Source organism: Patella vulgata, chromosome 9 (assembly GCF_932274485.2).
Source record: "Patella vulgata chromosome 9, xgPatVulg1.2, whole genome shotgun sequence".
Taxonomy (NCBI): domain Eukaryota; kingdom Metazoa; phylum Mollusca; class Gastropoda; family Patellidae; genus Patella; species Patella vulgata.
This window is the reverse complement of record NC_065887.2, coordinates 32,926,786-32,939,548: the sequence shown is the minus strand read 5'-3', so window position 1 is coordinate 32,939,548 and position 12,763 is coordinate 32,926,786. Positions and strand designations below refer to the sequence as shown.

At 33.2% G+C, this 12,763-nt stretch overlaps 1 protein-coding gene across 2 annotated transcripts in view; it reads right to left on the bottom strand.

Annotated features, from left to right (window-relative positions):
* The window catches only part of LOC126832621 (uncharacterized), a 29,606-nt gene that overhangs the window by 11,288 nt on the left and 5,555 nt on the right, over window positions 1-12,763 (bottom strand). For both annotated transcript variants that reach the window (XM_050563466.2, XM_050563468.2), the window contains exons 3-15: window positions 10,836-10,905; window positions 10,127-10,366; window positions 9,109-9,300; window positions 8,644-8,763; window positions 8,096-8,210; window positions 7,029-7,181; window positions 6,333-6,422; window positions 5,772-5,879; window positions 4,518-4,770; window positions 3,845-3,910; window positions 2,062-2,138; window positions 1,593-1,667; window positions 1,243-1,392 (exon numbers count right to left, since the gene is read on the bottom strand). In XM_050563466.2, the coding sequence (XP_050419423.1) occupies window positions 1,243-1,392; window positions 1,593-1,667; window positions 2,062-2,138; window positions 3,845-3,910; window positions 4,518-4,770; window positions 5,772-5,879; window positions 6,333-6,422; window positions 7,029-7,181; window positions 8,096-8,210; window positions 8,644-8,763; window positions 9,109-9,300; window positions 10,127-10,366; window positions 10,836-10,905 (1,709 nt within the window). The remainder of the gene's footprint in view (window positions 1-1,242; window positions 1,393-1,592; window positions 1,668-2,061; window positions 2,139-3,844; window positions 3,911-4,517; window positions 4,771-5,771; window positions 5,880-6,332; window positions 6,423-7,028; window positions 7,182-8,095; window positions 8,211-8,643; window positions 8,764-9,108; window positions 9,301-10,126; window positions 10,367-10,835; window positions 10,906-12,763) is intronic.

The following is a 12,763-nucleotide window of genomic DNA, read 5'->3' as shown; positions in this document are numbered from 1 at the left end:
TTCATAGCATCGGTACCGTAGATTCACGTGAGACTGAATGAGATTGCCATTTCGATAACCCATCTTATTGCTCGGATTACGAATGTCATCTCATCTAACCTATCCATCAAGAAGCATGATGATTAATGATAACTCAATAAACAGTGTATATGTATGTCCTTAATCAAATAGAATATATATCTGTGGTAAAGTAAGGTATGAATCACTGTGTTAATTGTTGAAAAGACAATTCCATAGATCATTATGTGGATGAAAGTACTTGCTTTACATTTTATTTATTCATACAGTATTAACAGAAATGAATGAAAGAACCAGTGGTTGCCAGGCAAGATACACCCACATTAATTTGCAATAGATGGATAGAGAATATGCTAAAAAAAAAAACCCCAAAAAACAATTTTTTCGTACAATCAGGGGCTATAATCCAGGAAGTTTTAAACATACCTTTCAAGTTTCATCAAAATCGGATAAAAATTGTGTACATACTTTTACACTGTTTGCGTACGAGAGACGGTCATTTTGGCCGGCAGTTTTGGTCAAATTTTCACGAAATTCGAATTCCACTAACATTATGTAGTAATGGTGATATATGTTTTTTTTAAATCGGATAAAAATTGTAACCACAAGCTAAAATTGCCATTTTTCGTACAACCAGGGGCCATAATTCAGGAATTTACGATCTGAAGTGGGCGAATATCGAAAGGAACCAAGTTTTATCAAAATTGGATGAAAATTGTGACCTCTAGAGGGTCCACAACCATGATATACCATATTTTTACACTATTTGCGTGGGAGGGGCAGCTATTTTGTCCGGCAGTTTTGGTCCGATTTTCACAAAATTCAACCTCAACCAACATTATGGTGTGACCTCTAGAGGGACCATAAGCTAAAAACACGACTTTTTCGTACAATCAGGGGCCATAATCCAAGCAGTTACGGTCCGATATGTGCCAATTATGATCTCTAGCGTGGCAATAAGATAAAAACGTGATTTTTTGTACAATCAGGGGCCATAATCCATGCAGTTACGGTCCGATACAAGCCAATTTTGAAAGGAACCAAGATCTTTGGGAGATTGACCTATATTTCAAGTTTAGTCAAAATCAGATAAAAAGTGTGACCTATAGAGTGTCTACAAAAAAATTGTGGACAGATGTCCGAACGGACAGGGGCGACGACAATATATGTCCACATGAAAATGAGGGTGTATAAAAGGCCTCAGAGATTGAAGCCAAGATTTACCTTTAAGTGGAGGGATAAATGCATGTGTAACACTAGTACTGTTTAAGTTTAAATGTTGTAGGCGTACACAATGAGGTATAACATGCGTAGTAATACCATTATCATTTACACTGGTTTTCGTCAAATTTAATGATTGAAGGCTTGGTAAAGCTGTAATATAGATTGTATAACCATATATTTTACAAAAATCAAACTATTTAATGCACGAGCCAACTTTAAATTACAACACTGAATTTAGTTAGAGGCTGCAGTTGTGACAGTTTAAAGGATTATAATAAGAAGTAGCATTTTATGATTTTTCTGACTATTTGTTGTAACTTTGATAAATAACATTTCATATATATGTTTACCTTTCATAACAAGAAGGCACTTATTGGTGAGTTGTTTACAGGAACCTAGGTTTAAAACTTTTAACCTCTTCATACCTAAAAAAACCCAATAAGTTACATCACTCTCAATCAGAATCAAGAGTTATTCCTAATGAACATCTAAACCAGGTTTGAACATTCTAACCTCAATTAGAAGCAGAGTTTTTGTGTCCCAAAATCGTAATCAATCTAACTGCAAATCTCCGCTTAGCCTAAGCAGAAAATGCTCATCATAAAAATAAGTCTGGATATTCATATAATGAACAACTATACAAAATTAGAACATTCACACACAATATTATTGTGTCTCAATAAATGTGACATTCGAAATTAAATTCCTCAATTAAATAATATATCAAGCTTCTTAACTGACAAGAAGCTAAGTATTGTTGGTTTATGTGTCAGTTGTTGTATATGCTGCTGAGAGTTTATGAAGAGAGAAATAAATTACCTGATATTGATTGTAAACCAGTATCTGTTATAAGTGGACATGAATTTAAACTCAACACACTCAAATTACTGTGTAACCTGAAACAAAACATCATCACTTCTAACTTACTTAATTTTATATCTTAACAAATTCAAAAAAAAAAGATACCTTCCCGCATACAAACTGAGAGATTTGATAATTACTGTGTAACCTGAAACAAAACATCATCACTTCTAACTTACTTAATTTTATATCTTAACAAATTCAAAAAAAAAAGATACCTTCCCGCATACAAACTGAGAGATTTGATAATATATTTGGACATAAAACAAATTTAAACTAATTAATCTATCAAAATTTTGCTTTAAATCCTTATCAAAACGTCGCGAGGGAATACCCCTGCTATAAAAAAATCTATTAAAAGAAGTCATGTTTGTGTCAGGTGACTTGGCTAATGCGCCACCTAGCAACAGGTGCGAAGCCAGAGAAAATTCATTGCATACACAAGACAATGTTGTCTTTAACTGCTGTCCATTTATCATAAATATCAAAGCCTAATTAAATTCTCGGATTATCCACGGCCTATGTCTTTTTCTGTGGTTTTTATCTCAGAAACTGTTGTACGTTTAAGCTCCCCATGAAGTTTATCAACATATACACATCAAGCGCTCACTTTTCCCGAAAGATCAGACCATCTTCGCATGCAACCTTTCACGTCACGCGAGCAAACATTTCTAATCGTCGGGTTGCCGGTTAGGGAAACCCTTACAATTTTGTCTTCTATGCTCTCCATGGGTATTTTCCAGCGAATCCAGTATTTTTCAATTAAGATTAAGATTGGATGTTTCTACTTTTCATATTTACCAAAATTGCCATACTTTTATTGGAAATAACCACCCAATAAAGACTTCTGGGACAATCTTTAAACACCCCTAATTATTGAAAGATAGGTTTCCAGGCAACGAAACATACGCCCACAGCAGCTAAATCTTCCGGGCAGTCAACAAGAGTTGTCACATATTTTACTTTTTCAGTAATGAAACATTAAAATACACTAAAATATGATTAAGAGTAACAACTCATTAAGTAATTATCAGAAAATCATTAGAATTTGTTTGGTTTTTATAAAGTTCTGCCCCATGCTAACGTTTAGCATACGAAACATTTAATATCATGGATTTAGCTGATTCATTGTATAGCTATGATTTAATATCTAATATAAAAAAACCCACAACAGATCAGCTCAATTCAACCCTTTATTTAGACCTGATACATCATTTTAGTGCTATCGGAATGCTTGCAAACTGCAATATTTTGAAACATGAATCTCTGATAGGAATATCCGTTAAAAATGGTTAAATTCCATTCAGTAGTTACAAAGATATGTTGAATTGAAATTTCATCAATGTATGTTGTTTGAGATGTAATAAGCCGGCCGCCATATTATTGTCCGCAAAAATTTATTGATAGGCCTGTTTTAAATCCGATTGAATCCTAGCCGGGAGATTTTCTAGTGTTGGTTATTTTAATTTTGTTTTCTTAATTAAATTTTAAATAATCAATCCAAGTACATATTTCGTGTGGATTAAGCCGTGAGAAATTTGATATTTTAGCGAAAATGCAAATGATGCATCAAGCCTTTTTTCAAAGAGTTCCATCATATAGTCAAATCACAATTCGAGAAAAACAACAAGTGTTATTTTTATCGGTTTTCATTTAAAATAGTTTTTATTGTTTTATTAAGATTTGCAGGAAATCTGGACAATGATATTTATATTAATAAATATTGATGAAAGTAACATACCTAACTGCCTGTAGTAATTCATTGGTTGTTAGGGGATAACAATCTAAAACAAGCTTTCTTAAATAACTGAAAAATAAAGATTGAAGGTAAGGTCTTGAAAATAGCTCCTGGAAAATTTATTATTTAATAAATTATGATTTTTAAGAATGGCTCTTCACCATGGTAGCCATTTGTAGGCGAAAATAATACTGATTCTGAGTGAGAATCTATCGCTCTGAAACTGTTTTTATTTAAGGGATTCAAATCCGTTTGAAAACACTTCACTTAGTTGGTAAGTGGTGATAAACATGGCCAAAAAAACAATTTAAAATTGTTGACTGCCAGCCCATTGTCCATCATGTTTAATAAAATAAAGTGCAGGGATGGTTTGGTCGGCTTCTTGAAAACTTAAACTAAAACCTGTGTCAAACTGGTTTAATCACTCACACCTGTTTCCTTCCAATAAATTTACCTTGGTCATCAGACTTTAAGATTTTAATCTTTGAGTGGTATTTAGCAATTCAAATAAGTAATAAACACAATATGAAATACAATTTCTATTTTAATTTAAAGTGATGAAACGTTATCAAGCAAATACTATTACGTTTCTATTAAAAAAAGTCATAGATCTCTATACAGTGTACATATAGTCATCATACTTTTAGATGAATAAAATCTACATGGTGTATCTTACCAAGGAATAAAAGCTCTTAATGTTTTCGGTTTCAACATTTCTTTATCTTGCAAATAAGAAACTAATTTCAGCGCCAAATCTTCAGAAATACCGGACAGGGACAACAGGGGAGATTTCGGATCATTGATACGTTCAGCAAGATGATGAAAGACGAGGTTTAATAAAGATCTGACTGGCTTTAATAGTTCATGTACATCTTGTATATTTTCTGCTACTGGCATTGGATGCTGAGATCTTTGTAAGGCTGCCTCCGCTATTAAATACAAAAGAACAACAAGATGAATAGTTATCACCATCCCGCACCCTAGCACATGTTTGGAAGGCATAAGGAGAAACAACTTCTTGGAATATCAATGGGACTAGTCAGAAGATTCATACTCTGATCACAGTAGCTGGGCAAGGTAGGTTCGCTATTCCCTGTAAGGTTTGCACAACAACCTTTGCTCACCTCAATCAGCTACTGTATGTTAAACAATAAGCTTAAATATCAGAAAATGAAATACTATAATAGGTTGATGTTTTGTACAAAGTTTCAAAAAGATTTCTAGAATGGATAATGATATATGCTCAGGAAACGAAATTGGGACAGAAGGACAGTCATCAGAAATTAAAATAATAGGTTGATGAATGTAAAAGTGTTATAAAGGTTTCCATGGAAACACAAAAATGATTAAATCCGAGAAATTCCAAATTAGCAAAAGGCACAAGTACTATAATACGTTAATGTTTGTACAGTTTATGAGATATGCTCTTGAAACTTTGTTTGGCGCGGGATAATAAAAATGGTTAGCTACATGTACATTGATTTCTCCAAAAAATGGGACATTGTACATCAAAAACACAAATAAATATTCTTCAGACGGCAATCTGATCAATATTATATCTACACCACATTTTTTTGCAGTGAAATTCTCAATAGATGCCGATCAGTGGTTGACTGCTGAAGTTTTGTGATTTGATGTCTACTCAGTTAAAAGTAAATGTTATGTAAAATTGAGCCTGGTCAAATGTAAAATACCACAAGAGAAAATGAAAAACGAATTGAATACTTTTATATCTAAATAATTTTCATTGTTCCAGGTCTTGACTAATACAGATTTGATGTTGAAATAATATGGTGTATAACTAATATTGTTTCCCCACAAGAATACCTTTCTCAAAGTTGTCATTGTCGAAAGGGCATATCCTTGACTTACAAGCTAATAGAAAGTGCCGGGGGACCACCACACATAAATAATTATTTCCAGTTTTTACCTGCTACTTGAGCAGCTGGTCTGTTCTGGACTACATCAGCATCTGGATGACCCTGTGGTAATAATCTTTGACCGTGACCACCAAACGGTTGATTCAATTCATCCATATCTAAAACAGAATTTTCATTCAGTAAAAATTAACGGAACCTCACAAACCATGAAATGAATAAATAAATTATGGAATACGGAGAGATCCACCCAAAGAGTGGAAATACACCCACACAGCAACTATGTCTCGACAGCAGCTTATCCGAAATTTGACCAATTTTGATAAGGATGCCTTCACAATATCTGATCTCTGTCGTTTACAAGCTTGAGAAATTTTGCTAAAAACTGTTGCATTTATTGGCAAAGGCTGGATTACTCCTGAAGTGAAACTCGCAAATGGGGGGAAAGACATGGGTGAGGGCATAATACACTGTGGGCATATAAAAAATGACAGCCATCCAGATTAATGGAGAGAAAACCTATATTCCCCTCCCTTTTCCCATGTATGGTACTAATAATAAAAGGCTGATTAATGACTACAAATCACAACTTTAAATATTGAAGAGAAACTAACTGAGAAAAGGCATTCCTGGAAACTGTCCTTGAGGAAGATTATTTTGTGCAAATTGAACAATATCTTCTTCACGGTCATCATCAGGTATCTCTACAAAAAATAAAAATAATGATAAGGTAGTGTTTTGGTACATGTACAGTGAGAAATGAGGTTTTAATGTTCTTAGGGGTCAACTACCGTGATAATTTTGGTATGAACATATACATATATGTCAATTTTATTTCAAAATTTTATTTGCACCCAAGGATTATATAACAGTAGGAGAAACACCAGAGAAGGACTTATCCTCACAAAATCAGAGCTATTCTATATAATACACTTAGTCACAATCAAAATACACCAGAAGTCAGTTTTTTGTCTCTATATTCTCTATTACTCACAAAGTATCAAGTTATTGAAGCATAATTTTGATGCTCGGTTACCTGGCACATCTGAGCCATATTTTGCTGATACGCAGACTGAACAAAACTTTTTTCATCCAATGGTGACAAAATCCTGTCCAGACAAGAGGTCAATTTAGATATAATCTCAACTACAACTATTTTGCCAAACCCAACGAAACTGAAATCAATTATTTTGTGGAGAATGGACATGACTAATGTATGAGAATCACTATATTACTGCCATAAGATGTTTATACACCATCTTAAAATTTTCATTTGATTAAAATGGAGAAGGTAAAAAGAAAGTTCATACCCATGGCGTCTACAATTTCTCCTTCACCTTCCAAACGATGACCTTGACCCCATTGATGTCTTGGGCGTAATCTTGATCTAATAGATTCCTCTTCTTCCATTGGTTCATTTTCAGATATTTCGTCGGTGCTGTTGTCTTCCATGGAATCAGACACTAAAAGATAGAAAGAAAACACATTACTTCATAATCACATATCTTTGACTTGAGGAGTTAATATATTAATGATTAATTTAGTTTTTGTCAATAATTTAGCGACAGTGATCCAAGACAATATATTTTAGTCTCCATTTCACATTCATAATTGTCCTTTCATATTTCTTGTAAGATATGGTCATCAACCATTATTCAAACTACAGACTTGATAAAGAAGAATTTATTTTGTCAGTATCTTGTGCTAAAAATCTATTGAAAAACTTTCTTGATCCTTTAATTTCTTTAAGATATTTTTGCTTTCATTGCTGCATAATGGATAGTATAATAGTACACATGGCTTACTTTCTTTTTCTGACATTTCAGTAGCTTTTATTACTTTTAAATTTGAACAACCTCCATTTTAAAAACACAACACTATTTATATGGAATATAATCACTGGTTTCTTACACATACGATAAGAGAGAGGGAGAGACAAGGTTTAACGTCCACTTGACACAAACTAGGTCATTTCCGGACACACATATGGTTTAATTTTATTTCAATGATATGCTTGCCCATCGGAGACTTTTAGCAGTGGGAGGAAACCGGAGGACCCAGAGAAAATGAAATGAAATGAAATGGGGTTTAACGTCCTACTGTTCTGCTCCGACTAGGCTAATGAAGACAGGGATACGTCATACAGCGGCACTACGGCCTACTCTTATATCGAATGGGGAATTAAAATCACGCCACTTGACTCAATGACAGACCTTATGATGCAATACGCATGCGTTAACCATTCGGCCACCCAACCCCCCCACATTTGATAAGAGAACACTTGTCAAAATACTGTGCTATATGTGTAACAAACCATTTAAATTGTGATATGTTTTAAATTGTGGTAAATCACTATATGTCACTCAAAGATTATAACCTGATTGTTCTGCTACAGTCGCTGGCTTTAGTACTAAACTACCAGTTGGTGTTAATCCCAGATCTTCTACTGTTCTCTTCATGTCTTCTTTACTGAACTCTTGACGTGGAAATGGCTAAAATAGTTAAAGAAAAAACTAGACATGCAACTTTCATTTCTAAAGGATCACGTTCTCTTTGATAGGTAAAAAGAGAGTATTGACATGGGTTGATCTGATGAGCTATATTACTTTACTAAATTTTAGTTTCATTTTTAACCTATAATTCAACACTGCTTTATTTATGGACCTAAAATCTAAAAAAAATTCATAAAATGCATTTAAATCCAAAAAATTATTTTTTACCCAAATGCTTTAAGGTTGACAGACAACTCACCAGTATCCTTTATAAAACAAATTTGCTGATATTCAAAACTCCAATGAGTTTAGCACACAAAAGTAATTTTTTACTTATTTACTTTGCTTTTCATGACAAAAGAATACATATACTTATAGCCCCATTTTTTTTAAAGATTAACTTTCAATTACATAACAAAGGAATTTGAAATACCTGCATAAAAGTCATATTATTGAGTGCTTTAAATTCGGTATATACATAATCCCAGACATCATTCAACGTTGAGGTATATTCAAACATCTTCCTTAAACATCGACCGTCTGGTAATCTTATCTACAAACATACAAATATAGAAATAGGAATCCGACAACTTGCTACATACATTCGTTGTTTCAGGTGTTCTAGAAAAAGTAAGCATATTTAGTTCTTGCTTTCATAACCAAATTTGTTATCCAACTTAAATAACTTATGCTTTGAGAAGTTCTGCTTTAAATACATTTAATATGATCATTTGAATTATAGGGTTTCATGGACTATCAAACTATGCTCTAGCTGATTAGCAATCAAAACGAAAATACTGGGCCATAGAATGCAAGAATTCAATTCAGAGAGTTACCTTGAATAAGACTCTTAAACCTTTTTCCACTGAGACTCTGAATTTCTAAAATTGAAATTTACCTGTAATGTACATTTGTGTTGTGCTGATAGAGATTGAGTATTTACAGGTGTTGAAGTACAGGTAGAAGAACTATTAGATGAGGTGGAGGGGGATTGGGAAGAAGAAGAGGGGGATTTTTCTACATGTTTGTTCTCTTTCTTTAACTTGGTATCTCTATCTTCAGCTATTTGTTGTAATATTCTCTCCTTTTCCTAAAAAAAAAATTAAAGTTGCAATTTCATATTTTTAAGTTATATTTTTAAAATTTATTAAAATAAAGCCTTAAAATAGATGGTATCTATATACAGTCCTACCTTGTTAAAGAATAATCCTATTAATCCTATAATTCACTATTGCCAGTTGAGAAATTGACAAAAATATCATTTTCAACTTCAAATTCAAACGTTTGAAGATAGCTATTCCATGGGGGGGGGGGGGGGAACAGAAAAACAAGAAGGTAATTATGTTATTATTTCCGGGGTCAAAGGATTTTTAAGTGGGAGAATAATACCTATGATCGTATAATAGTGAGTTTACAACCTATTGGGCAAAAGACATAGAAATAATTATGTTTTGACTTTCTTAGAAAATATGAAATTATTGCTTTAAAAAATACAACTGAGCAGTGCTATGGCCTACTCTCATTTCGAATTCCAGCTATCAAGGGTTCTTTTATAGTGTTCACGCTAATGTGTACTCAGAACCTTGTTTTTAAGTACCATCCCAACGCCTAGACACTGTTCCTAGCCAGGCCTCCATCCTGTAACACTGGCAAGGGGCAAACACTTCGGAAAATTCTGTGGAACACAACGAGCGAACCTGAGACCTACTGGTTAGTGTGCCAGCTCGCTACCCACTTATAATTGTGAGTTGTGTGCCTTGACCACACATTAACCCCAGTTTTCAGGCATTCTTGATGTCTTTATAAATATAAATTACATCAGGATTTATATGGAAGTGACTCTCACTTAAATATCATTTCCATAATAAAAATTTCAAATAACACACCCTTTTTCTCAAACCAAAACAATTATCTACCTTTCTTTGTGCAATTTTCTCATCTCTAGCTTTCTTTTTAGCTTCTTCTCTCCGCTTCTCTTCAAACAATTCTTTATCTCTACGTTTATCATCAGTCAAATGATGTCGACTGACAACTAGATTATCTGATGTTAAATCACGAGATGTTTTAGCAGGACTACTACTGATTGTGTCTTGAAGCGGAATTGGTGCAACAAAAGGATTGGACGAAAGACTCAGCTGATTTGAATCGGTATTAGTCTGAAAGCGAAAAAATAAAATATAGGTAGACAGGGACTGAATTACCTAAACCGTAGCCAAGTTATCTGAGAAATCCGTAAAGGCTGTCACATTTTTACTCTTTTTTTTAGATAAGGGTAACAACTGAAGAAGTTAACAGAGTGCAAAATTATTATTACTTTATTTGACAGACACATAATGACGACAGAGTGAAATCAATAGAATCAACAATGTGTTCTAATAATGAAAGTAGTTTTGATGGTGTATTGGTCTAACTCTCCATCTGACATTTCAGTGCTTTTACAGCAAGAACAACAGCTGTAAGATGAATTATAATGACAATTAAAGCATTAATTGAATTGTAGATCAGTATTTAAGGTCACTCAAATGAAGATTAGATTGTTAATACATTATAGTAGAACAAATGTTAAAGCGATATTCAGCCTCCATAAAATAATTTGCCCAACAGTATTTCTTTTTTATAACATACCTGTCTGCCTAAATGAAGTCTGGGCGGTTGAGATGGCAAGGCTGCTAGTCCTGGTTTTCCTGCCAATATCCTACAAAAGTAATTGCATCAATTCATTGCTTCTTGAAGGCACTAATCCACTCAATAAAGCATTGAATTGGGTTAATCCAATGTGTTACATGTATCTCCATTAGTGATTGGGTTAGCTAAATGCCAAAAACAAAATTAAGAGAAAGACAACTTGTTTACTAATTTTAGTTTAACAGTAAATTTTGACTTACTTAGACAACTGTGAAATAAAAAATTAGTTATATACGTATACAAGATAGGGTTTATTTCTGCAAGGACAAACTGTCAGCCCAAAAACAAATCAACACATAAAATCAAAAAAAATCAACAATTACATTTTGACTCACATCAAAGAAGTCTAACCATTTTAAATGAATCTTTACCTTGACATTTGGCAGTACTGTAGACTACTTAACAAATGGCTTACTGTACATGTAGATATAGTTCTAAGCTTGCCGTTATTATGTCAATGAGTTATGCTTTCAAGTATACATGTAGTTCAGTCTGTCTGCTTCCACCGACATTATGAGATTATCTAAATTCTATTTTTTTCTAATTTTTCTCAATTACAATATAAAACAGTATTGTGCTCTAATTTTAAACCTTTATATCTCATATTTGTGCATATTAAAGTCTTATTCATACCCAGTAACAAATTTAAACATAAGCTAAATAAACTACATCTTACAATTAATAGGGGTCACGCAAATTTCTGGGAGAGAGTGGGGTTGTGGCAACCCAAGATAATGGTTTGGTAAGGAACTTTGTAAGACCTTTATACATGTAGTTTACAGCATTACCAGTTACCAAGTCTAAATCTGGTGCTGTTTTGATTACTAAATATAGACTATACTTTCAATTTATGTTGTTTGTCGAAGACTCAGATTAGCTATACCAATCACGTGATTTCATGTAGTCATGGTCTTCCAGCGAATTTCTTATAGCGTGTCACCTTGATTTTTACTTATTGTATGGTGAACATCCTTATAGATGTAGTGTGCTGGCTTTTAGTGTTCCAGGTTGATCTCGGCATATTGTTGTGAACATAAACAATGCGGCTAAGACTGGTTCGTAAACTGTTTTTTGATTGCTTTGCAGACTCAAGGTACGATAAAGGGCAGATAATTTGAATACCGGTATGTGAATATCCCATACATTAACCCAGGGTATTGTGGAATGGGACCACTGGGATACCGAGGATGTACCGGTATCTAAATTTAACAAAAATTAGGACTTAAGTTTTGTTTAGATAGTAATTTACTAGAAAAATAAATCCTGATCTGTGATGAATGAAAACATTGCCATAGTTTCTATTGTGGGGGTAATGAAGAAATGCTGTCAGGTTTCTAGACTATGGTATTATGTTAAATAGCATACAATAGCATGGCAAATTAAATGAGAGTTTTAGTCTACTATACTGTTCTTGCTATTGTGAGTGTCATCTTGGTCGGAAAATAGAATTCAAATGTGAAAATCATTTAATGTTACTTTTAATGATGAAGCATTTCTTTCAAAAAAAGTGATGAAGCATTTTTTTCTTTTAAAGTGACAGAGTATTAATTTTAGAATATTTGTAAGAAATCAGAACCTAATGATAAGGAGAAAAGAGTAAAAGGTAACAAGCAAAGGTCAATTTTTATGTCATCCTGATACAACCCTTGATAAAACTGTGAAAAAAACAGGTGTTCCTTACTTTTAATCTAGTTTTGGTCAGCGAGTTCAGAGCTATAGATAAACAAAAATAGTTTTTACCCAAAATGGTAGTTTTATTGTTTGATTTGTGTTTTAATATACTACGAAGTATGACATCATCTGATATAAGCATATAACATACACAATTATTTTTGTACGGGATCTTTGTGTATTAAAAGAACCATCTC